Genomic DNA, 27,988 nt, shown 5'->3' with positions numbered 1-27,988 from the left:
ATTGGCACTAATAACGATTTTGTCATCAGCAAATTAAAACATAACTAAATTTGTATTTTTTTCAAGTGGGATGTATATAGACACACCCACGTTCGTTTAGATCTATAAAGAGGTTAAACTCCTAACTATCCTACTGTCTGTCGATACATTTATTTTTGGCATTGCACTAGTCATGTCTTCTTTGACTGTCCATGACGTTAAAATACTAAATCCCTGGGATGTGTTTTAGTTGATTTTAGTCTCTGATGCATGATTTTTTATTATTAATTGTTTTGGCTTTTAACTAGCTGTCAGTAACTGCGAGTACTCTCAAAATCGTACTTTCTTGTTTATTTGACCTGTTGATACTAATTGTATTGCTTTTTTGTTATTTAATGTTATTCAGGGTTATATCTGGTCTATATACCAGCTTTTATAAGTGTTTGGTATAACTATAAATTTTCACTTCGTACTATGAACATCAAAATTATTTATTTTGTAATAATATTTCCTTTCTCTATTGGTACTGTACACGTATACCTGACAACAAAATTATTTTCATTTACCTGTGTTTAAAGTTATTACAAATGGATGGTATTTTTGTTCGAGCATATTGTTTTTCTTTAATTGTTTAACATTTCTTACCGATATAACATGTTACTTTTATTATTCTTCCCTTAGTTTATTTATTTTGTATTTACATTGTGTCATAGGTCAAATTTATTTGTTCAGTGTATGTTCAATGGTGTTAATATGTCCTTTGATTGAGTTAAGCTATTTCAGTTGATATTTTATAGTGTGTCTTTCTATGTTGTGATGTTACACTATTGTTTCAGAAAAAGGGTGAAGGTTTGGTACCATTAAAACGTTTAAACCCGCTGCATTTGTTTGCACCTGTCCTCAGTCAGGAATCTGATGTTCAGTAGTTGTCGTTTGTTGATGTGGTTCTTAAGTGTTTCTCTTTTTTTATATAGATTAGACCGTTGGTTTTCCCGTTTGAATGGTTTTACACTAGTAATTTTTTGGGGCCCTTTATAGCTTACTGTTCGGTGTGAGCCAAGGCTCCGTGTTGAAGACCGTACTGTGACCTATAATGGTTTACTTTTATAAATTTTGACTTGGATGGAGAGTTGTCTCATTGGCACTCATACCACATCTTCTTATATCTATATTATGTACAGGTTTCAGAATGATTAAATCAGGCATTTTGGGTTCCATTTTTGCTGCAAGGTCAGGACTTCAAAGGGCTACTCAAGCATTTGTCAAAACGACTATGGCCAAACTGTTAGTGTGGCCAAAACATCTTCCATCGTTAGTACTACCCGTGAAAGAGGAAGAAGTCCATAAAAATATAATTTTAATATTGAATGTTTATACAAAACACGCAAAATTAAAACTACTGTACGTAGCCCAAATAATTATGATGTCTTGAACAGTCAGAGCTCAGACACTTACAAGTCAAAACATGTTTTGATTTATACAAGTCAAAATAAGTAAAGGACAAGAGTTATCTCTTTTTTTTCATGAACCGCAATTCGACTTAAAACAAGTTGATATTAGGCAAACCTCAATTCAAATATAAAATGACTTCTGCAAGACAATTTTTGTACAGCTGAAAATTCACATAGATTAGTTATTTTTCAGTAGGGTTATGTCCCCTTATTACAAGAATCGACCTGAAGGAGTAATTTTTAGTCTTCAGACTAGAACAAGTCTGTTCTGGTAAAAGCTGCTTCAGATGAATAGACTATTAATAATGATTATGAAGGGACAATTGATAATTAATATTTTCAATGAATAAAATCATAAAATTTCGACTTGCATAAAAACAAAAATATATCAGTATTTGACTGTTTTTATGCCTCCGCCGTAGCGGTGGGGGCATTAAGTTTTACCCTTGTGGACCGTCTGTACGTTCGTACATACGTACCAAAATTGGTTTCCGTTCTCTAACTTGAGTTTGCCTCAACCAAATGTTATGAAACTTATACACAATGCTTATTACCACAAAACACAGATTAAGTTTGAACTTTTTTGGTGTCACTTCAACCGTTCTAGAGTTATGCCCCTTTATAAATGGAAAAATTGCAAAAAGCATTGATTGTAGTTGATTCAACTAATATGGATGGACAGAAACTGTACACAACTGCAATGATCATCCATACAATTCCTATAAAACAACCATCAATTAAATCTTTTATTATGTATGAATGAAAACTGATGAAGGGTAAGGCTGAAGTGACCTGGGGTAGGGACATTCTCCAAATAATACTGGTCAAAGCAGTTCATCTCATATCCCCTCTATTCCAAAGAAACATATTACATAAAATACATTTAGTATGCATACTATACATCTTTGTAAACATCCTGATCTATATCTTACCAAAGACATTATAAAGGCATAAATCCTTCACACTGACACTTTTTACTATTTACCTTTTTACATAACACAAACTAGGTATATATTTAGAATACAAGTGGAATTATATAAGTATATGTTTGTGGCATATGGACTGATGTGAAATTGGAAGGGTACTATTTGTAAGTATGTGATATTTGGACTGTTTTTGTACCTTAGAAATTAAGGTAATATTTATCATGTTAATGAATATGTGATATATGGACAAAGTTTAGTTTTTAAAAGGGTAGTATTTACAAGTAGTGTTGTTTGAATTAAAAAGGTAATATTTACGAGTGGATATACATGTGATATATACATGTATGTACTTTTTTGTGGTTTACATTTATAAGTATGTGGTAAATGGACTTTGTATGATTTAGAAGGTCAATATTAACATAATTATCAACAATCTGTACACATATTTATCCCTCATTAACTTGCTGTACATCATGAAAACTTATTAGTTTTTTCAGGAAAATTCAGGAAAAGGTATATATTTTTTTATTTCAATTTTTTATCATTTGAAAATGCCACAAAAATATTTAGTCTGTCAGCTTTGAATTGAGTGAAAGGTTTAAATCATGCTCATTTTGTTTTGGCATTTAATTCCAAAGACTGAATAAAATGTCACACTTTGCAAAGCATTAACTTAAATGTTAAAGTTCTAATTTAAACAATGATGTAATATTATTCATACAGAAATCTATACTGCATTAAGTACCTAGCATTTCATTACAAAATTGAAAGGTTCCATATGGTCAGATATTTTAATTTGTTTCAATGTATTATATGTAGAACACACTAGGGGTTTAGGAACAAGAAAAAGACCAACAGGTTTATTTCCTTTCTCAACCATGAGATTCACACACTGAGTTGTTCTCTTACACAGCCTTTTATATTTTTTGTCTTAAAAATCTCAATTGCTGTAAATTCAGAAATTATTGCGATGTTTTTATTATTGCGAAAAATGCGACAGGGTTATAATTGCAATAATTTAAACTCGCATTTTGAATTTTTTTATATGAATTATATGAATTAAACAGGATTTTTCTCAATATCACAAAAGTTAAAATTGCATTTTAGTCTTAAATGACAAAATCGCAATAATAAATGCACGCAATAATTTCTGAGTTTACAGTATAACATTATTTACAATAAACAGACTTGCAAACTTGAAAATCCGAAAAATGAAAGTTTATACTTGAATAAGTAATTGCAGAAAAATGTTTATATATATAATACACATCTTAAACTTTTAACTGATTATTTAAAACTACAATATTTCAATAACCATTACAAAAGTTATTCTTTTTTTGTAAAATGAAGTTTGCTTTATGTACTCTTTATTAATGAAGTATATCTTTTGTTTTGTAGTTTTCTTTGGTATTGTCAAATAAATGTTTAAAGGTTTGGCTGATAAATTTTATAAAACTTGATTTGTCATAGTTTGAGATATACATCATTTGCTTTATAATATTTGAGATTATTCAACTTAGTATACAAGTGTGTTAAGAAAGAGCTGTTTCAGGTGTCTTTTGGTATTTAAAAAATGTTGTATGGGTTTTTAATTGCCTGCAACAAAAGCATCAGGCTCAAATTTCACCTATTCATGTATGTCATTGATTTCAAATATAACAATTGATTATCTCAAATTTTTATGCCCCCACTATAGCGGAGGGGGCATTAAGTGTTACCCTTGTCCGTCCCGTCCCATCTGGTTTCTGTTCTCGAACTTTAGTTTGCCTCAACCAAATGTTATAAAACTTATACAAAATGCTTATTTCCACAAAACACAGATCCAGTTCGAAATTGGGTGGCATCACTTTTACCGTTCGTGAGTTGTGCCCTTTGTAAACAGAAAAATTGCTGATTTTTTTTTTCCTGTTCTCTTTTTTGTAAACTGGACTCATTTTTTTTCTTATTAATTCCTTTTTGAGAAAACTTTTTTTAATCAAATATCCAAATTATTATTACAGATATAGCAGAGACTCCAGATTTTTTTAAATCTTATTTAAATTTTTATACCTAAAATAAACAACTTTTTACATACACGTTTGGTACATAATTATAAGATTGTTATTTTAACTTGGCATTTTGATTAATAAAATATACTTATGTACTCATGCACACTAATTATTGTGTATTATTCATGGATGTGCATTAAACTTCCACACAATAAAATAATCATTGAGTATAAATATTTGCTCCATCAATCTGGCTCCTGTTAAGCTCATAACATTTTCATGCCATGGAAGTGGTCAGTGATACATTGTCCAAATAATTCATTGTTTAAGCTTGGCCACAGGCCCACCAGCACCAACTTGTAAAATTTCTACATGTTCTATAAGGCCTGTAAAAATTTCTTCTACATGTCAATAGAATTTATATATTTCCAAATTATGAGTGAGAGCTTGTGGCTGCTAAATTTTACTGTGAAAAGCTTGTATAATTTTTGTTAACCACCACAGGTTTTGTATTGAGTGAAGTTTGAATGTGGAGGACAGCCATATACTAGTTTATCCTTTGATATCCACCAATTTTCATTTCTTTTCCTTTTAAATTTAAGAATCTTAAAACATTTTAAAGGAGCATTTAGTTATAAACGTTAAATCTTTGACAATTGTCAGTTTATTTTCATTTATTTTCATAGATTGAATGGTATGGCGAACAATGAAAAAAATAAGGTGAAGTTTGAGGTTGGTGATGACGAAGATAAATCTGAGTCTGAGAGGATGGAAACTAAGCAGCCTGAAAGTCGACTAGACATTGATGAAGAGAAAACTCCAATCAACTCCCCATTGGCACATGACAATCGCCAGCAGTCTCCAGCCAGATTAAAGTATGGTTCAAGTCTGAGTGATCTTTGTTTGTCACCAAAACGACAGTTGTTTCAGCCTCGTCTGATATGCAGCATGTCCTCGACCATGAGAAACTCAGAAACCGATTTCTCTGAAAGCTTAGTGCAAGTCATCAAATTCTGGTTTATGTTGCATTGTTTTAATTGGGATGTTGGTTTTGCAAAACAAAATTGATGAAGGTTTTCATTAACAAATTACACAAAATGTCATAAATGTTAGAATTTGATTTAAGTTAGATATAGGACATGGTTTTAAAATTTTCTTATCGTCGAAAAGTGAAATAATTCTATGACTGAAGGATTGAATAATTGACAAAAATAGAAGTGGTCCTCAACAGTAATCTCTATTACGTAAATTCTTGGAAAATTATGTCTCACTCTTAACAAATTTGACATTCTATATTCAATCTTGATTTATGCTATTATACAATATACTTCAAAATAATGCTGAAATGAAGGATATAGTTTTAAAAAGTAATGCAAGTTACAGTTACCTAAGGTTGACCTGGAGACAGCTTTATTTTCTTTATAAATCTGTAATGGCTAAAATATTATAATTGACTGATGTCTGTCAATCACGTGTCTTTCACACAGTTTTTTACACCTTTGCTGTTATACTTGTCATATTTATTTGGGTTAATATATTATGATTACATTATAGTATTTATACAGTAAATTCATTTCCAATTGTGAACAAAAAGTACAAATTTTTCGATGCATCGATAAGAACTAGGTCAAATGCATGTCACATTTTAGATTGATTAATGATTGCTTAACGTTGCGTCAGCGCCAAAAAGAATTTTAAGATATACCCTTTTTACTATATTACTGAGAGAATATAATTGATAAATATGATTGAATTCACTTATACTTGATAAGATCCTCTTGGTTCAATATCATAACACATTCTTATTATCCATGGATACAAAAAAAAGTAAGATCTTGGTGCACCTCGTGAATTATATAATTCATTTTAGGATCTACATAAACAAACAGTAAGTGTTATCATTATGTTTTGATCTGCTTGTAGATAATGATTAGGAACTTTACATATATATATATATATATATATATTTATATCAAGACTTATCTTGCTTGTTGTACCTTGATAGTCACTATAACATTTATATTCATTATCAGTGTATTTTAAAAGGAAGAAAAATACTAAAGGTAAATTAATTAAATAAGCCTTGACTTTATAATATCAATATTTATTTGTAAAGTTGATTTTAAGTTCAAGTTCTGAGCATGATAAAAAGTATAAAGATATCTGCACTCAAATGATATCACTACATATTGTGACCATTTATTGAAATGCAAGTTTGAATGACATTAATATACTCCTGCTCCATACTGTTTCACCCATGAAATTTCTGTGCATTTTTCTATGGAACTGAAAATCATAGCTTCCTAGATTTTAGTTTCAAGCTTCATGTGAGCATGCTATACAGTGTGATGTGCTTTCCCATTCAGAGCTCACAGTTAAAACTTGTTTGTATCTGATTATTTCTTCAAATTGTGTTTACTTCAATGAGGAGAAATGGGTTAAAATGTCCATGATCTGAGAAGCTGAGAAGCTAAACTTGTTTTGTTTGGCCTTAATCATGTTAATATAAGCAAAATTTTATAGTTTTGGTTGTTATTGCAAAATTTCAAAAAATTAATTAATCAAATAGTTTATAACAGAAAAATGTATTCTTAACTCTTTAAGTGAATATCATTACATGCTTCTATGTCATTTGGTCTCTGTTGGGTAGTTGTCTCATTGACAATCACACCACATCTTCTTATTTTGTTATTAAAGGTATTATCTATTAAAAGTTAAGCTAGAATTGCATACATTGAAACAGATTGCACAATTTAGAATTTAGAATTGATCATGTTCTAAGGCATGAACACTGGACGTTAAGCAACCAACAATCAATCAATCTAAGGCATGAACACTGGACGTTAAGCAACCAACAATCAATCAATCTAAGGCGTGAAAGCAGATGCTTATTGTTGTCACATTTGTATTGTTATTTGATTTTGTACAGAGTTTTGATTTTGTACAGAGTATTTGATTTGTACAGAGTATTTGATTTGTACAGAGTTTTGATTTTGTACAGAGTTTTGGTTTTGTACAGTGTTTTTGATTTTGTACAGTGCTTTTGTTTTGTACAGAGTTTTTGATTTTGTACAGAGTTTTTGATTTTGTACAGTGTTTTTGTTTTGTACAGAGTTTTTGATTTTGTACAGAGTTTTTGATTTTGTACAGTGTTTTTGTTTTGTACAGAGTTTTTGATTTTGTACAGAGTTTTTGATTTTGTACAGAGTTTTGGATTTTGTACAGAGTTTTGGTTTTGTACAGAGTTTTTGATTTTGTACAGTGTTTTTGTTTTGTACAGAGTTTTTGATTTTGTACAAAGTTTTTGATTTTATACAGAGTTTTGATTTGTACAGGGTTTTTTCTCATCACTTGTCGTCCGTCGTCTGTAAACTTTTACAAAAATCTTCTCCTCTGAAACTACTGGGCCAAATTTAACCAAACTTAGCCACAATCATCATTAGGGTATCTAGTTTAAAAAATGTGTCTGGTGACCCGGCCAACCAACCAAAATGGCCGACATGGCTAAAAATAGAACATAGGGGTAAAATGTAGATTTTGGCTTATATCTCTGAAACCAAAGCATTGAGAGCAAATCTGACATGAGGTAAAAATGTTTATCAGGTCAAGATCTATCTGCCCTGAAATTTTCAGATAAATCGGACAACCCGTTGTTAGGTTGCTGCCTCTGAATTAGTAATTTTAAGGAATTTTTGCCGTATTTGGTTATTATCTTGAATATTATTATAGATAGAGATAAACTGTAAACAGCAATAATGTTCAGCAAAGTAAGTTCTACAAATAAGTCAACATGACCAAAATGGTCAGTTGACCCCTTAAGGAGTTATTGCCCTTTTATAGTCAATTTTTAACAATTTTTAGTAAATTTTTGTTACCTTTTACAAAAATCTTCTCCTCTGAAACTACTAAGATGAATTTAACCAAAGTTGTAAACAATCATCATTAGGGTATGAAGTTTAAAAATTGTGTCTGATGACCCCGCCCGCGAACCAAGATGGCCGACATGGCTAATAATAGTACATAGGGTAAAATGCAGTTTTTGGCTCATATATCTAAACACAAAACATTTCGAGCAAATCTTTCAAAAACAAAATTGTTCATTAGGTCAAGATCTATCTGCCCTTAAATTTTCAGACCATTCAGGCAACCCGTTGTTGGGTTGCTGCCCCTGAATTGGTAATTTTTAGAAATTTTTTCAGCTTTTGGTTATTATCTTGAATATTATTATAGATAGAGATAAACTGTAAACAGCAATAATGTACAGCAAAGATAGACCTACAAATAAGTCAACATGACCAAAATGGTCAATTGACCCCTTAAGGAGTTATTGCCCTTTATAATCAATTTTTAACAATTTTCATAAATTTTGTAAATTTTTACAAAATAATTTCCACTGAAACTACTGGGCCAAGTTCATTATAGATAAAGCATCAAGAATGTTCAGTAAAGTAAGATCTACAAACACATCACCATCACCAAAACACAATTCTGTCATGAATCCATCTGTGTCCTTTGTTTAATATGCACATAGACCAAGGTGAGCGACACAGGCTCTTTAGAGCCTCTAGTTTATTTAGTACAGAGTTTTTGAAGTAATAGTTTACAAAACCTTCATCAGTCTCAAGCTTTGTTCAACTAAAACTTGCATGAAAATTATCTTTCTTTTAATATTTGCTAACGTTACTGACATGAACATGCCTCAAAATTGGCAGAATAAATTTTATATTAGCCAAATTTTTTTGTAGAAGTTTCCAAAAACAAAATGGGAATGACTCTATTATGATTGATAATATCTTTAGATGAACTTATTTCATGGTAACCATGGTAAAATTTACTTGAAAGTTATTATCGATGAAAGAAAGTATTATACTGTTAATTTGAGAAAAGCATCTTTGAATTTCAATCATAAGTTTTCTTCTCATGTTTTAAAGGTAGTGATGTTTTTAAATCTTGGTCACAGAGATAAAAGTTCAGAATAAAATTCATCAAAAATGACAGGCACTGTCTTGAACTTGTAGTGAGGTGTGAGATTAAGCTCCCCCTTGAAGGCCTCACTGTGACTTTAAGATGAAAAACTACAATATATATTTTTTTAGTGCCTGTTTTTGGATTTTGGTGCATAATTTAATGCACTATTTTCTTTCTTTTTCATTATGATAATGTGCTTATGTGATTAGAACTTAAAAGAAAAACAACCCACTACAGTTCCTATTTAACCCAACAGGGGAATGTTCATGTCAGAAAAATATTGTTATTTCCTCTTTGGCTTAATTAGTTTAAATACTTTGCACTTTGCTTATTGGTTTGACATTGCTTTTTTCTTTTACAGGTTTTTGGTTGACAGATATTTTGTATGTGTGATTATGATGTACTCTAAGTTTAGTAGTGGGAAACAAATATTACAATTTTAAAACTTGAATTTAGTCGTTTATTTATGACTAGGCCCTTACAGGTAGAAAAAGTGAAAGAAAAACACAAAAAAAATAAATAAGATCAAAATTAAAAAGAATGATCTCACATTATCTGTAAGATAATTCAGTATATCTTACTCTAGTAAGTATTCATGGTATTCTTTTCACAAACTGCCCATAATGGATTATTGTAAAAGTAATATTTGAACACTTATGCCTTCTGTTGATTATTTTTATTTTGCTACATATGAAAAGTCCAATATAAACAGAATAGGTAGTATTGAATGCAATGAGGTGAAATATTTCTCAGTCAAAATTTTAAGTAACCATCAATTTTAGATATGTTCTGGAATAAATATTATGTTTAGAATTTAACTTTAAAGATTGTTCTTAAATCATATGTGTCTTGAACCATTGCTTAATGACCAGTGACTACACTCAATGTATTACATTTATTTCATTTTGGTTACAAAATTGTTTATGCTATTATTATTTTCCTTTGATAAGGATACACCTGATGTCAAGGAGATATTCATTTTAAATATTGTACAAATTTTAATAACTAAATTGATTTTATAAACAGGCATTCAATGTCGGGAGCTACCAACTTGGACACCAAAGGGAAAAAGTTGAGTCTGTCACCTAAAGATTGTGTGGTTGCAACACCAGAGGAATTTGTCAAGAGATTTGGAGGGAATCATGTTATAAATAAGGTTAGTTGTCATAGCAACACCTGAGAAATTTGTCTAGAGATTTGGAGGGAATGATGTTATGAATAAGGTTAGTTGTTATAGCAACACCGGAGGAATTTGTCAACAGATTTTTAGAATGTCTTGTTATTGATAGTGTGTCTGTCCGTCCAGTCTTGTACGTTTTCTCACAATCCAGCAAGTTTTTATCAAATTTGTATCATAGTTTGTATCAGCAATGTCTCTGCTAATTATGAATATCAGTGCAGATCAACTTTAAAAAAAAAGTGTTTATATGCTTCTTGAAATCTTAATTATATGGAAAATTGCATTGTAAGTACTATCAAATGTACAATTCTAATCAAATTTATATCAAATTTATATCAAAGATCTATATCAGCAACAGGTTTGAAAATCAGTGCAGATCAACTTTTATTTTAAGAGTGATGCCCTTGGAAATATTAGTTATATGAAAAATTGCATAGTAAGCACTCTCACACGTACAATTCTTGCCAGATTTTTAGTTTTTGTCAGCAAGATTGATAATAATTAGGTTAGTTGCCATGGTTGAAAATAGCTTTGACATGTGAGTTTGAGGGGGACAGGGGTGGGGAGGATGTTAAGGACACCATAAGAACAGCAAATAGAGGTAAAGCAATTAAGGGTATTTACGTTATTAACTTCAGATCAACAAGTGTAGGAATCTTGACATTTACTTAAGTTGGTGTTATATCTGATGTTAGTAACTATAGCAACAACCAACAAATCTGTAAAGAGATTTCTTGTTGTCATGTGAAAAATAAACTATAATGTCATAGCAACGTTAGAATAATTTGCACAGAGATATGTACTACACTGTAATTATAGTAGTTTATTCTCAATCATCATTTGCAGAATAATACATCTTTGACCAAATAATATATTCATTGGAAGTTTCCTAAATATACCACAAATATAGATACCACAATTGGGAAATCAAATTTAGCAAAACAAAAAAGTTGACTGATTTATTCTGCCTCTGAGAAATCTGACAGGATGTATAAAGCAGATACCTTTATAAAACAAATTGATTGTTATCATGTTTTACTAGTTTATTATTTAACAAGGAACAATAGTTCATAGTTTTTAAATTGATAAAGACATTTTTCTCTCTCTAGGTATTGATAGCCAACAATGGTATAGCTGCTGTAAAGTGTATGAGATCCATCAGGAGATGGTCTTATGAGATGTTCCGTAACGAGAAGGCTGTCAGATTTGTTGTCATGGTTACACCAGAAGATTTAAAAGCAAATGCTGGTAAATGTTTAGTATGCTTAAATCAGTGACAATACTGTACCCTTGAATGATGATATGATATAAGCTGGTTTGTATCCAAATAATGATACCGCTCCACCAAAGGAGGGGGTATACTGGTTATCCCCTGTCAGTCTGGCTGTCTATGTTTCTGTTCGTTCTATGACATTTTTGTAGCATCTTTGTGAGGAACTACAAACAAGTGATTCCTTTAGTTTGGTAAAAAGCTTTATGTGAGTATGTTATGATGTATTTTCACATTCATAACTCGATCAACTTCCTGTTTACCGAATACTTATATATTCTTACAAGTAATTGACATTTATGAAAATTTCATCTCGTTTATCTCAGGAATTGAAAATCACAGCTTCCTGAAATTTGGTGTCTAGCTATGTGCAATCACGCTTTATTGTGTGATGCATTGTCATCAATCACTTATCAACTTCTTGTTAACCGATTACTGATAAAAGGGATAATATAAGTGAACAGTATTTCACAGTTCAACTTATTCTATCCATAATGATTTAGTTTGTCAAAGCAATTCTAAACTGATAAGATTAAAAAGTGTTTTGAGCCAAAAAATGGAAACCCTTATAAATAGATGCTAATCACTTCTATACTTTCAGATAGAATTTCCTTGTGAAAGACAGCACCTCTGACTCGAGCATTCCATGTTAATATAAGAAGAGAGAATAATGGCCCTTATTTATTTTCAGATATAACTCCATAGTTTCAAAATTTCACAGAAAATCTCAAATTTTTAATTATTTTTTTCCAGAATACATTAGGATGGCAGACCAGTATGCACAAGTACCAGGGGGATCTAATAATAATAACTATGCTAATGTGGACCTGATTCTGGACATTGCTAAACGAACACAAGTACAGGTATGGTATTGTATACACACACTTACAGTATGACAGTCACAATGTCTAGGTTGCAATTCTGTAAATATAGACAATGCAGTTTCCCATAGGAACTCCCTTTGCGGCTAAAACTGTGACACTTTTACTATGAAGTTTCGTGAAAAATAATATCCTAGAACGGAAAGTTTATATGCACTACTATTTTATTCAAAGGTCAAAATATAGGGCTGTGCGGCATATTTTCAACATTTATATGCCCTGAACTTCTAAGAGTTTAAACTTATACTAAAATTCTATACTACCCTTACCTCCATTTTTGGACCTCCTAAGAATTAAGATTTAGGCGTTACCATGTTTTTCTATACTGGTTACATTCCCAAGTGATGTCTCTATGAGATGAAACACAGAGATCATAAATGGGAACCAGTACATTAACAAATTAGCATATCTATGAATATTATATATCTCCCCAAAAGAGGCGTGGTTTGAGAAACAGCTGTATTTACAAAGTGCAACCTCTAATAATAATAACTATGCTAATGTGGGCCTGATTCTGGACATTGCTAAACAAACACAAGTACAGGTATGGTATTGTATACACACACTTACAGTGTGACAGTCACAATGTCTAATAATAATAACTATGCTAATGTGGGCCTGATTCTGGACATTGCTAAACGAACACAAGTACAGGTATGGTATTGTATACACACACTTACAGTGTGACAGTCACAATGTCTAATAATAATAACTATGCTAATGTGGACCTGATTCTGGACATCGTGAAACAAACACAAGTACAGGTATTGTATTGTATACACACACTTACAGTGTGACAGTCACAATGTCTAATAATAATAACTATGCTAATGTGGGCCTGATTCTGGACATTGCTAAACGAACACAAGTACAGGTATGGTATTGTATACACACACTTACAGTATGACAGTCACAATGTCTAATGATAATAACTATGCTAATGTGGACCTGATTCTGGACATCGCGAAATGAACACAAGTACAGGTATGGTATTGTATACACACACTTACAGTGTGACAGTCACAATGTCTAATAATAATAACTATGCTAATGTGGGCCTGATTCTGGACATTGCTAAACGAACACAAGTACAGGTATGGTATTGTATACACACACTTACAGTATGACAGTCACAATGTCTAATAATAATAACTATGCTAATGTGGGCCTGATTCTGGACATTGCTAAATGAACACAAGTACAGGTATGGTATTGTATACACACACTTGAAGTGTCTCACCAAATCTCACGTCAAATGTGGCAGATTATGATATTACAATAAAATCTAAAGAAAATTAGTTTTTTTTAAACCATTAGCAAATATGTTTCATAAATAGGCCATTTTATTCAATCTTTTCATCATCAGCTACACCATAGATGGTCTGATCTGCTTTTTGTACAGGGTGCACAATGAGATCATTCTAGTCACATAAAATCTTTGATTTTTTTAGACTGCAAGCAACATTTAGTCTCTCAGAATATAACTGAATTTATATGACTAATTCATTTTTATCAGCTGATAATTATTTACATAGTATTACTTCCCTTTGCATGTTGAAGTATTGTTTGATCTATAAATAACATATTTCCAGGCTGTATGGGCAGGATGGGGACATTCATCAGAGAATCCCAAACTACCAGAACTTCTACATAAAAACAATATTATATTTATTGGTAAGTGATATTTAAACAATATCTCACAAGAAAAGAAACACCTTGGTTATACAATTTAGTCACTTAGCATGTCAGTGAATAATTTGATGAGTCAGTGTTTACATATGTATCATAGAACACCGGTTAAATGCATGTATGCTCAGTAAAAATGAATAATGAAATAAATTTCATATATCACTTGTAATTATGGTTTATAATCTAGTAATTTTTTATGAATTTCATTGATATATAAGAAAACCTATTGGAACACCACAAGTTTAAATGTCCCGATAAATATCAAACTCAGAAATCACAAAACCATGAAGTTACTCTTATGTATGAAATTACATATTTCCTATAACCCCAAAATTAGTTAACTATAAACCTAGACACAGAGAAAATTTCTTAAAAAACTAAATGTTATAAGCATTCAAAATTATATAATAAAGTTATAGGTCGCAGGAGGAAATCATTCTTTGGTGAATAAGACAATAGGTTACCTATAGACATTCATATTATTTTTTGGATGAGATTTTCAACAACTTTCAGGAAATATAAAGAAAAATGAGTGTACCCTCCTTGATATTTTTATATCTTACAGAATAATGTAAAAAATAGTAAATTTGCAGTAATTATGAATTGCCAGTTAAGTTATCTGCTAATTTTAATTTACATATGTTCAAATATTACTCCTTTGTCAAATAATTGATTGGTTGAATTGGGTTAAAATATTTAAAGGATATCCTTCAGAAGAAGGGAGATGTTTTAAGGATATCCTTCAGAACTAGGGAGATGTTTAAAGGATATCCTTCAGAAGAAGGGAGATGTTTTAAGGATATCCTTCAGAACTAGGGAGATGTTTAAAGGATATCCTTCAGAAGAAGGGAGATGTTTTAAGGATATCCTTCAGAAGAAGGGAGATGTTTGAAGGATATCCTTCAGAAGAAGGGAGATGTTTGAAGGATATCCTTCAGAACAAGGGAGATGTTTTAAGGATATCCTTCAGAAGAAGGGAGATGTTTGAAGGATATCCTTCAGAACAAGGGAGATGTTTTAAGGATATCCTTCAGAAGAAGGGAGATGTTTAAAGGATATCCTTCAGAAGAAGGGAGATGTTTTACGGAAATTAAATCCAAGGTTAAATTAATGAATTCTTGATTTAATTTAAGTGTTTGATAATCACAAATTGAACTCACAAATTAAACAAGCAAAATATTTGAAGATTTCAGCCTTCTAAATAATCATGCTTTACCATACTGAAGGCTATTTCTGAAACATTGACACAACTTGAAAACTAAATTGAGCTCGGAAAGATAGGATGAAATGTATATCTGTATACTGAAAAATTATTTATTTACCATACAGGACCACCAGAGTATGCCATGTGGGCATTAGGAGATAAGATAGCTTCATCAATAGTGGCCCAAACAGCCAATGTACCAACACTGCCATGGAGTGGTTCAGGTTTGTACAGAATAGAAGCCCAGATAGATAATGTACACACACTGCCTTTGTATAGATCAGATTTGTAGATGCATCCTTTATTTTAAAAACAGAAAAAACAGAAATTATTTTTTATATAAAGAACTTAATTTTTGTTTTTAAAATATTGTTATATCCTCATCTCATGGGTTTTCGTGCTATTAAGAATGCATTGTAACGTCACGATTTCCATTGAAAAAAGCATGCATAGTACAAATTCATATGATGTAGGAAAACATATGATCTGACCGTATATATATATTTTCCTGATGATGTAAATAAATGACTTTATTTCTTTTATGATATTAGTTTTCGCTTCTCCTTTTTACCACATAGCCCAAAACCAGTAGCTTATCATGCTTATATATATTTTCTAGGGTTAACAAGTACCTGTTAAGGGTTTTTAGAATTGAATTGCAAAATATAGATCATTTATCATTTACATCTTTCTGAATGTGTCTGAAACATTTGTCACTTGATGTGAGGCAATAATCAATCATCAGGTTATTTACTGTAAGACTTATGTAAATATTTTGCAGGTTTGACTGTAGACTGGAATGAGAACAAAGGTCAGCGTGTAACAGTTCCAAATGATGTCTTTAAGAAAGCTTGTGTAAAAGATGCTGAAGAAGGATTAAAGGCTGCCAAGAAGATAGGATTCCCAGTAATGATCAAAGCCTCCGAGGGAGGAGGAGGGAAGGGAATAAGGAAGGCTGAAAGTGAAGTGGATTTCCATAACTTATTTAGACAGGTAAGTAATGTTATATCCCATTAGATATATTCTGAAACTACAAAAAAAGCAGATTTTTTTTATTGTTCAGACATATATCTATCTTGGAGACTGAAAATGAATATATTTATTTGCTATGCTACAATGGTGATTGGCTTTTTTATGACCTGAATGAATAAAAAGAGATTTGTGGTATTCATCAGTGTGGCAGCAACACCATTGGCATAAAAAACTAAGACATCCAATTTCATTATTAAAATATAACACAAGATTTTTACCTTACTTTTAAGTATAGCAGATTTATCTTTTTATTATTTCAGGTACAAACAGAAATTCCAGGTTCTCCAATCTTTATCATGAAGATGGCATTATCAGCCAGACATTTAGAAGTACAGATTTTAGCAGATAATTATGGGAATGCTGTATCCCTGTTTGGTCGTGACTGTTCTATACAGAGAAGACACCAGAAGATTATAGAGGAGGCACCAACAGCTATTGCTAGTCCTGACGTGTTTGAAATGATGGAAAAGGTAGGAAAAATTGATTAATTGTTCCTTGTTTAACGTCCAGTGGCAAATAATTAATGCATATTCTGGATGAGAACAAATTAACAATAAATACAATAAGTAAGTTCTGTAATAGAGGCCAATTGGGATGAAGGTCAGGGAAATTTGGACTGTAACGGGAAAATGAGGGTACTTGGAAAGGGACAGAAATTTAGCCTTGCAACAGTCCACCTATGGATTCCTAAAAGAGTTGTTGCAAGGGTTCTTAACATGCAAAGAGTATGGCACTCTTTTTACACGAGAAATCGGAATTAATGTCTTCAGTCTGTCCGGGGTTAGCTGGGTACTTGTACATTCTGCACAGCCAAACAGACACCCAACTGTGGCAAGGGTTTTACTGCTGGTCAGAAGAAGACCTGTCGTGACCATATTTCTATTCCCCAGTCACCCTTGGGCTGAATTACAAAAGAAAATATTTATATTTTAATTGTTAAAACAATGAAAAATTCTTAGCTGAACCTGTTAAAAGTATGTTTTCATTTTTCTTATTTTTTCCTCCTGATTTCAATTGCTAAGATATTATTCCAAGCTGAACATATAGAAAATTTTATATTATCTGTCTTATTTCAGGCAGCTGTCACTTTAGCTAAGATGGTTGGTTATGTCAGTGCTGGGACAGTAGAATATCTGTACAACTCTGAAGATGACACTTTCCATTTTCTGGAATTAAATCCCAGATTACAAGTGGAACATCCATGTACAGAAATGGTGGCCGATATCAACCTCCCTGCTGCTCAGTTACAGGTAGGTCAGGGTTCAGATAGATTGTCTCTCCATAGAAATGGTGGCTGATATCAATCTCCCTGCTGCTCAGTTACAGGTAAGTAAGACTTCAGATAGACTGTTCCTCCATAGAAATGGTGGCTGATATCAATCTCCCTGCTGCTCAGTTACAGGTAAGTCAGGGTTCAGATAGATTGTCCCTCCGTAGAAATGGTGACTGATATCAATCTCCTTGCTGCTCAGTTACAGGTAAGTAAGGCTTCAGATAGAAGATCCCCCATAGAAATGGTGGCTGATATTAATCTCCTTGCTGCTCAGTTTATACAGGTAAGTAAGGCTTCAGATAGAAGATCCCCCCATAGAAATGGTGGCTGATATTAATCTCCCTGCTGCTCAGTTACAGGTAAGTAAGGTTTCAGATAGAATGTCCCTCCATAGAAATGATGGCTGTTATTGGTCTTCTTACTGTTCAATCATACAAAATAAAGTTTTGATTTTCAAAATCAATATGAAATAAGTAAGAAAACCAAATTGTAACCAGCTCTAAACCAAAAATCAAATTAAAAAGATTGCAATTGACCAAATAGTTGTACCTCAAAGGTCTTTTATCAAGGAAAAATAATGTCAAATAGAGAAACATGAGATGATTGACATTAAGTTTAGAATTAGAAATGAAGAAAAAAAAATAATGGTGTTGGAATTTCAAAAACAAGAGATTGTGTTTCAAATTATAGAAAACTTCCATGGATGCAAGATATTTTCATTGAATACATATATTTTTACAGATTGCTATGGGTTTACCTCTATACAGATTGAAAGACATCAGAAATATGTACAGCCTGGATCCCTGGGAACCAACTATAATAGATTTTGAGCAACCCACCTATAAACCAAGCCCCAGGGGTCATGTGATAGCAGCAAGGATAACCAGTGAAAACCCGGATGAGGTAAGGAATATTTTGACAATTTGCTGTTATTTTAAAATATTAAAAAAGTATGAATATACTCAGAGACTATGGAAATTATTTAGAATATTTTTAGAATTTTTTTTGTGTCTTTCTCTTTGAAACTGATTCTTTGAACCTTTCAACAATTATGGTCATGCATTTCATATTTTTCACTTATAATATACATGATACAGGTGAATACCTAATTGCTGTTTGCCTTCCATTTCTGGACATCACAAATAGTCCAGTCAAATTCAGACTTCAAAAGAAAAGAGATCTAATGCCATGGTGCTTTAGTGATTGTTGCATGATGTCAAAAGATCATGTGTCACAAAATCTCAGATTAAATGTTGCAGAATCCATAAATCCAATAAGGTCTATTGACTGGAATGTTTAGCGAGTTTTATGTCACTAGGATTAGGTAAAATGTAATTTGTCATTTGAAATATACCTTTGTTTTATTATAGGGATTTAAACCAAGCTCTGGAACAGTACAAGAACTGAATTTTAGAAGCAGTAAAAATGTCTGGGGATATTTCAGTGTCGTAGCATCAGGAGGGCTCCATGAGTTTGCTGACTCACAATTTGGACATTGTTTCTCTTGGGGAGAGGACAGAGAAGACGCTAGAGAGTAAGTATGTTTCTCTTGTGGAGAGGACAGAAAAGACGCTAGAGAGTAAATAATGAGTAGGACAGGAGGTGTCTGTTTCCCAGGGGGATATTTCAGTGTGGTAGCATCAGGAGGGCTCCATGAGTTTGCTGACTCATAATTTGGACATTGTTTCTCTTGTGGAGAGGACAGAGAAGACGCTAGAGAGTAAGTATGTTTCTCTTGTGGAGAGAACAGAGAAGATGCTAGAGAGTAAGTATGTTTCTCTTGTGGAGAGAACAGAGAAGATGCTAGAGAGTAAGTAATGAGTAGGACAGGAGGTGTCTGTTTCCATGGGGATATTTCAGTGTGGTAGCATAAGGAGGGCTCCATGAGTTTGCTAGAGAGTTAGTTCCTATAAAGGGGAACCATATAGGGGATTTGAGGCCTTTCTTTTCTAGGGGGATATTTTTCCATTTCCCTGCAAGGAGAACTTTTAACATGAAATGTTAATTTTTCTAATGAAAGATAAAGAATGTTGTTGCTAGTACTATTTGTATGGCCTGCAACCAGAATAAGTGACATAAGACCTGACAAACACACGATGTCCATTTGCATCTCCTATTTTTTGAAAATAAAAAAAAATCTTCTTTTCAGAAATTTGGTTGTAGCATTGAAGGAACTGTCCATCAGAGGTGATTTCAGGACAACAGTAGAATATTTGATCAAACTTTTAGAGACGGAAGAATATCAAAACAATAGGATATCTACTGCCTGGTTAGACAAACTGATCTCAGAGAAAGTTCAAGCTGAGAAACCACCAACCATGCTAGGGGTGATCTGTGGAGCATTGCATATCGGAGATCAAACTATTACATCTAGCTTCCAGAACTTTCAGGCTTCTTTAGAAAAGTTAGTTCACCTTTTATATTATAATATATTATATTTTGTAATTCAATATCTATGAATTACTTATAAGGTTAGTTTTTATAGGAAATTTAAAAAGAAAGATATTTTTAATGTGAAAAAAAAAAAAAAAAATGAAGAATACCATTAATGCAAACATAAAGATTGTAGAAAAGTAAAAGTACAATTTTATTCTAAGAATTTGTTTGTTTGTTCTATTTAGTTTGCATGTTATTCAAGTATTTTGTATCAAATTGATTAAAAGAATTAAATCTGTAAAGAAAGAGTAAGAGGAAAAATTCAACGTAAAATATTAATGAGATGTTTTGCAGACATAAGTTCTTGAATCATATATATGATAATTATTGAACATTACAGAGGACAGATCTTACCAACACATTCCCTGAACAACAAAGTGGACGTAGAATTTAACTATGACTGTATCAAATATTGTTCACAGGTATGAATAATCACTGTATGTTAGACAGTAAATGTTAATCTATAAAGTTAAACTGCCCTATAATGCCTGACTAGATTTTGTGAGGTAGACAAATCCTGATAGAGTAAAATAATGTTGATAAATGGTATTGAACCAACAGTAATAAAGCAAATGTTTAAATCTGTCACAAAATCTTATTACGCCCTAAAAAACTAACAAGCATAATGAAAATGCATACAAAAATGGAATTGGTAAATAAGTATCATATTAACCTAGAATTCAACTGATTATGTAATAATTACACAAAGCAAAAATTCACTGTGCATTTTTAAGTTGTCCTGTATATGCTTGTAGCTTTGTGTATTGAGTTTGGGAAAACATCACTAAATAAGTATATTAGATAAAACACTTTAAACTGTACTCTTTTAAGAAAGATTTGATTGTCAAATGTAAGAAAAAATTAATAAAATAGTCAGTTCCATCAAAATTCCAGAAAGTTTTGATACTAGTATACGAAAATAAGAAGATCTGGTATGATTGTGAATGAGACAACTATCCACCAAAGACCAATTGAAGTTATAAAATGTGAAAAATAACTAACATTGCAAGCAAAAAACAACAAGTACTTTTTTTAAAATGATCTAGTTTACTTATTAGTCTTTTGCTTAAAGGATGTGAAAAGTTCACCTTATGTTTCAGGTTGTGAAAACAGGAGTTAGTACTTATTTCATCAGTATGAATAAATCCTTCATCGATATTGAAGCTCACAGGTATATTAAAAGTATTTAAAATCTGATACACTCTATTTCAGAGTCCACCTTGTCCAACGTGAATGCAAAATCTTACAAAAATAGAGGCATAGCCCATTTTTTGTTCTGTGACCTTATTGTTTGGCTGCAATTGACTGGTTTATCATGCAGTTATGCATTGATCAACAATATCAATCTGCAGAATTAGAATTGGAACTATTATATATATAAGTTGACACTTTGATACTCATACATGTGAACCTCCCGACAGGAGTACAATAATCCCATTTTCAGGGGTCTCCTCCCGACCTCCCGTTGAAGAGAAAAAAATCCCGTGAATGAAATATTTCATGAATGAAAAAATTCAGCCCAACAACTGCCTAATCTGGTGTAACTGACATTACCTGAAGTTATATTTTACCTGTAAATCAATTAACATGCATAATTATATGGCTTCACTTGTCAGCTTGGGTGTCAAACATACTGGTAATCAACAATTATTATCTCAGGCTAACTGCCGTTGTGTATTAAAAACTTTGTGTATTTAAAAATGAATTTTAGGTTACTTCCCTTGATTTATCCTGTTTTAAGTTACTTTCCTTTAAATAATGTAAATTTTTAAAAGAATATAAATAAAATATAAATTGAACAAATAATCATTAAAGGATGGTAATTAAATGATTTTAAGGACTTACAAAAAAATAATAATTTGAAAATTATTTGAGGGTTCTATACTTTCTTTCAAGGCTTAAATTTAAATTTATATAACTATGACCATTCTATGCAGTTTGAAAGTGTTTCTTAACATGCAAAAAAGATCTATTTCCAGATAATTAATCAAATGATCTGATTGCAGTGATTGTTCTATAGAATAATGATACAGAAGATATAAAATAAAGATTTTAAAGAACATACTAAAAAAAAGAATGTTGGATTGAACTTGTTGAATAAAGATAGAAAAAATTTATAAGTACAAGGGTACTATAAAAATACATTCGGATGGAAAGTTGAAGAAAAAAAAACACTTTAAAAAACAATTTCTATAGCACACGGTTACATTTACGACAAAATTTATGTAGATTAAAAACCTCCTGATCTGAGTCCTAATCTCCTGACCAAAATTTCCCAATCTCCTGATCTGAGTTTCACAGTCCATCACATGTATGGATACTAAAGTTAGTTTCTCTAAACTTGATATCAACCTATTTATGAAGTTTTACCAAAAATTTTGTTGTCAGAATTTGACCATCCTTAAATGATTTACAGATTGAGTGATGGAGGGTTGCTGATATCATTTGATGGGTCCAGTCACACCACTTATATGAAGGAGGAAGTGGATAGTTACAGGATAACTATTGGTAACAGGACTTGTGATCTACATAAAGAAAATGATCCTACAGTCCTCAGGTAACTATTGGTAACAGGACTTGTGTTCTACATAAAGAAAATGATCCAACAGTCCTCAGGTAACTATTGGTAACAGGACTTGTGTTCTACATAAAGAAAAATATCCTACAGTCCTCAGGTAACTGTTGGTAACTGAAATTGGGTTTTACATAAAGAAAATGATCCTACAGTCCTCAGGTAAATATTAGGAACTGAAATTGACCCTATAAATCTTTGGTATCTTTTGGAAAGTTGTCAATCATACCACATCTTCATATTCTTGTATATTACAAAATGAAGATTTTCATAACTAACAAAAATCATTTGAGGTTTTAACTTTGAAACAGGAAATACTTGTTCCTTCATTCATCAAGTAGCCTCTTACTCATACTATGTGTTACTAACTAAACCATGTGATAGGAGACTTTGGATCATTGTTCTTTTACTTGTACATGTTCACATTTTGTTGTAATGTTTTTGTACAGGTCACCATCAGCAGGAAAGTTACTAAGCTACACTGTAGATGATGGTGGACATGTTTTTGCTGGTGCTACATATGCTGAGATGGAAGTGATGAAGATGGTCATGGAATTACGGGTGTCAGAGAATGGCTGGTAAGTGTGATCCATAACATATAAAATTGAGAATGGAAATGGGAAATATGTCAAAGAGACAACAACCCGACCAAAGAGCAGATGCGTGTATATACTGTAAATTCAGAAATTTGTGCATGGATTTATTATTGCGATTTTTGTCAAATGGACAACAATGAGAGATTTATTATTGCAAGGGATGGAAATGCTGTTTATGAGTAATTCAGTCAAAATTCTAAATGCGAATTAATTTTTGTGAAACCTTTCCTGTCTGTAATTTCGCAATAATAAAAAAATGGTAAATTTTTTTGAATTTTCAGTGTTTAAACCGTATATAATAATTTAGACTGATGTAGTTATCTTGGAATACATGTATGTATTTATTAATGTGAAATAGCTTTTATTTTCTAAGCACAAAAGACTTCAATAAAATCAAGTAACTATGGTCTCTATATTAGATGAAGTTATTCAGACATCCATCAGAAAATATTATGACATCAGATTGAAAAAGGAAGTTGATTTGAGACCAGACATACATTTTATTCTCAAATGAAAATATATTTACATTATATCAAGCTTCATACTAGAGTCTATTGCCAGTAATATAAAATGTGTAATCTTGTTGTGCCTGCTTTTCCCACAGCCCAAAAGGCAGGCAACAATTAGCATTTTATTTGAACGATCTCTATGTAATAGGAATTTAACTTGTGAAGAAGATTATTTGTAATTGGACAAAAAATGGTGTTCTATGTGAATACATACATTACATAACTATAGTATTTACTCTTAAAGAATGAAAACCAACCTACACATGAATAAAAAGGCTTAATTCAACTGGAATAAAAGGCCTAATTTACCTGTATAAATTTTGATCTTTATAGTGTACACTTTGTCAAGCGGCCAGGAGCAGTACTAGATGCAGGTAGTTATGTAGCAAGGTTAGATCTTGATGATCCCAGTCGTGTACAACAGGCTGAACTGTTTACTGGATCATTACCTACATTACAAAACCCACTGAACCATGGCGAAAGGTTACATCAGGTTTTCCAGAGAACACGTACTGAGTTAGAGAACTTATTAGCAGGATATGTACTGCCTGAACCTTTCTTTAGTACCAGGGTGAAGAAATCAGTAGAAACTTTAATGAAATGTCTCAGGGATCCTTCATTACCACTACTTGAAATGCAGGTACTTGTTATTTGTTTAAGAAATAACTCAGGGATCCTTCATTACCACTACTTGCAATACAGGTTGATTTGTTTAAGAAATAACTCAGGGATCCTTCATTACCACTACTTGAAATGCAGGTACTTGTTATTTGTTTAAGAAATAACTCAGGGATCCTTCATTACCACTACTTGCAATGCAGGTTAATTTGTTTAAGAAATAACTCAGGGATCCTTCATTACCACTACTTGAAATGCAGGTACTTGTAATTTGTTGTAGAATTAAATCAAGTATCCTTCATTACCACTACTTGAAATGCAGGTACTTGTAATTTGTTTTAAAAAAAATAACTTGGTTAGCCTTCATTGCCTCTAGTTGAAATGCAGGTATTTATATTTTGTTTCATATTTGTTGTCCTATGTTAAGGGGAGGAGCTATGATAACAATAAAGTGCAGGTATTTATATTTTGTTTCATGTTTGTTGTCCTATGGGAGGAGCTATGATCAATAAAGTGCAGGTATTTTAAAAAAAATCATACTTGTTATCTACAGCTACTTGAAAAGAAAATATTTTTTTCATGTTTGTTTTCAAAAGTTAAATGAACTTTAAACTTACAAAAAACGAACAACTGATTTTCTTTGTAGCTGAATGGTTCTTATTTGAAAATTTATCCACTAGATTAAAATTTTTATTAGCTTTTATTTTCATAAAAATGTTTAAAATATTTTTTCCACAATGAATCACATTTTAGTGACAAAAACTTAAGCTTTGACTACATGTTTGAATTCAGAAATTGTCCATTCAACAATTAAAATATGGAAAATAAATGATCATTAGAAGTTCACATGTTTTATAATTTATCTTGAAAGCGCCAATAAGATATGTTCATGCTATAAAATCCTAGTATTATATAAAATACTGTATAGACAAAAACATTATATTGAAAATTTACAATTATTTTTTTCTGCTCAACAGGAATTGATTTCAATTATCTCTGGAAGAGTACCAACACATGTAGAGAGAGCAATCAAAAAGTTACTACAGACATACGCCAGTAATATAACATCAGTACTCAATCAATTTCCTAGCCAACAGGTAAGCAATATTACGTCAGTACTGAATTTATTCCCTCATCAACAAGAACAAATTGAGTTTTATTATATAACTAATGAATCAGTTCTCTAGCCAATAGGTAAGTAAAATGTAACATTACATCAGTATAAATATAAAGTTTCTTTACATAAGTACTGGATCCTTACTGAATTTCAAACAGGTATCACATTATTTACTAGTAATTAATAAACATGTTGAAATGACAGTGGAATGTTTTAAGCATCAGAAATACAAGGTAATCTGAAAGACCTGAAACAACCAGGAAAGAAGGCAGAGGAGCCCACATACAACATATACACAACATGTCTGGTTTGGTATTTGTCACGCCGTGACAAAGTCTGGAACTAAGACTAACGCTTACTGTTTCCTGCATCGGCTGTTTCAGCAGCATTATCAACAATTCAAAAATGTAAACATTTGTCATAGGATCAGTTTAAAGGAGACGTGACACGATTTTTTAATTTTTTAATTTTTTTTTTATAAAATCAGTAAATATTAGTCTTAAAACATGTCTTGTACAATTTTGCTGGTAAAAACCTGATCAATCGGCATTTTTTAGGTCAAAGAATACAGCGGTTGTCATAATGAATGATTTTTAATTAGATAACAATCACGTGATCATGCTTACGTCACTGGTTACAAGCTGAAAAATTGTCTCAAACTGGATGATCACTTTTCTGCACAATTACACTATGGACGGTATTGACAGCAATTTTCTCGATTACTGCAAAACTACACAGACAATTGACCTTATCAATTTGAGCCATTGTGTGTGGAAAATAACCAAGAAATAGACATTAATTCTTCATGCGAAGAGTCCAACAACGACGATTTTTCAGACAATACCGATCGGATTGTTACCATACATATGGGTTCGTCTGATGAATGAATTTAATAAACTGCTTTCTGCATTTTTTTATTTAAATAAAACTACTTTTTATCATGATTGAAAATATAAATTTCTAATTATTGATGATCAAATTGTTCTTTTTTTCTCTCTGTTATGGTAATGTTATAATTATGTGTGCGCCAGAAGCAGAAAGAAAAAAAACGATAGTAAAAGTCAAATTAGGCGCTCGTTAAGGGTACTTTTTTTTGTTGTTTTTTTTTGTTTTGTTACTTAGAGACTTTTAATAGGTATAAATTATCATCAAAAGTTATGCTTATAATTTTTTTGGTTGGAAACCATACATCACTCTATTTCTGCATTAGGAAAATTATTCAATTTACCATTTTATTACTTTCCCCCCTTTTATGTAAACATTTATTTGAGCCGTTGTTTAAGTAATTAAATTTTGACACCTATAGCATACATTTTAAAGAAAAAATATCTTATGTTGAAATAATTAATATAGTAATACTACACTTCTAAAGTATGTAATTCCATCCAGACCCTTATAAATCTAACTTCAAATTTAAGGAATTTCAAAAAGTAAATTCAAATTCACATATTTCCACCTCCCTCTCCCAGATCAGGAGCATGTAGATTAGTGGTTGTCGTTGGTTCATGTCTCATATTTTTTCTTCGGAAATTATTTTGTTATAAATAAGGTCGTTAGTTTTCTCGTTTAAATTGTTTCACATTTTTTATGTTGAGACCTTTTATAGCCAAATATACAGTATGGGGTTTTCTCATTGTGGAGGCCGTACGGTTATACCAAATAATTTGTTCAAAAGACACTTTCTTCATTTACTATTAAGTTTCCATTTTAAAAAGGAATGTTTTTCGTCATCTAATTGATTCTTTTCAAACTAGATAGTTGTCAATAATTATATTCGATGTTCAATATAAGAATATAAAAGACTTATGATTCTCATTCTCGTATCATTTCCTTGTTTGCTTTTTATGCTCTTTATGAAAATAATATGTGTGTGTTTGTGTGTGTGTGGTGGTGGTCTGTAAATTAATGAGAGTGACAAGCTCAAAGCTTGGATTTTTAATTTTAAAAATTGTCAGCAATAGGGGTATGTGGCAAAACAGAGTTTTGGCACACCGCTGTTGAAAAGTGGGAGGGGGTCCGGGGGGTTGTGTATCTTTTCTATTAATTTATCGAGCTTTATGCCTTACAATTTCTTATGAAGTTGCAAGCATACAGGAATATTACTTTTCCATCTCAAGAAGTCAATTAAAAACATGCATCTGTAATATACCTTTTTATATCTGCATATTCTTAAAAGCAATAAAAATAAGATATATATACAGGTTGTGGTTATCAACACTGCATAGGTTATGGTACTACAGGTATTCATTAAAAATCAGGTAGTTGTACCTGTATTACTGTAACAATAATATATTCCAAT

General features: G+C 31.6%; 1 protein-coding gene across 11 annotated transcripts in view; it reads left to right on the top strand.

Moving 5' to 3' along the window:
* The window catches only part of LOC127725284 (acetyl-CoA carboxylase-like), a 97,425-nt gene that overhangs the window by 3,784 nt on the left and 65,653 nt on the right, over positions 1–27,988 (top strand). For 3 of the 11 annotated variants that reach the window (XM_052232182.1, XM_052232180.1, XM_052232177.1), the window contains exons 2-20: positions 5,031–5,219; positions 6,215–6,232; positions 10,339–10,468; positions 11,602–11,740; positions 12,516–12,625; positions 14,236–14,317; positions 15,662–15,760; positions 16,318–16,529; positions 16,829–17,038; positions 17,645–17,818; positions 18,583–18,744; positions 19,212–19,375; positions 19,991–20,245; positions 20,618–20,699; positions 21,378–21,448; positions 22,694–22,834; positions 23,299–23,427; positions 24,288–24,594; positions 25,550–25,669. In XM_052232182.1, the coding sequence (XP_052088142.1) occupies positions 5,041–5,219; positions 6,215–6,232; positions 10,339–10,468; positions 11,602–11,740; positions 12,516–12,625; positions 14,236–14,317; positions 15,662–15,760; positions 16,318–16,529; positions 16,829–17,038; positions 17,645–17,818; positions 18,583–18,744; positions 19,212–19,375; positions 19,991–20,245; positions 20,618–20,699; positions 21,378–21,448; positions 22,694–22,834; positions 23,299–23,427; positions 24,288–24,594; positions 25,550–25,669 (2,784 nt within the window). In that variant the 5' untranslated portion in view covers positions 5,031–5,040. Of the gene's footprint in view, positions 1–2,482; positions 2,521–5,030; positions 5,220–6,214; positions 6,233–10,338; positions 10,469–11,601; positions 11,741–12,515; positions 12,626–13,263; positions 13,298–13,483; positions 13,518–13,703; positions 13,738–14,235; positions 14,318–15,661; positions 15,761–16,317; positions 16,530–16,828; positions 17,039–17,644; positions 17,819–17,867; positions 17,895–17,943; positions 17,971–18,185; positions 18,201–18,582; positions 18,745–19,211; positions 19,376–19,990; positions 20,246–20,617; positions 20,700–21,377; positions 21,449–22,693; positions 22,835–23,298; positions 23,428–24,287; positions 24,595–25,549; positions 25,670–27,988 lie in introns of those variants that run through there. The other 8 variants (XM_052232178.1, XM_052232179.1, XM_052232185.1 and 5 more) reach the window with 8 other exon arrangements.

Source organism: Mytilus californianus, unplaced genomic scaffold (genome assembly GCF_021869535.1).
Source record: "Mytilus californianus isolate M0D057914Y unplaced genomic scaffold, xbMytCali1.0.p SCAF_15, whole genome shotgun sequence".
Classification (NCBI taxonomy): Eukaryota; Metazoa; Mollusca; class Bivalvia; order Mytilida; family Mytilidae; genus Mytilus; species Mytilus californianus.
The sequence above is the reverse complement of the archived record's forward strand: the minus strand, read 5'-3'. Positions and strand labels throughout refer to the sequence as shown.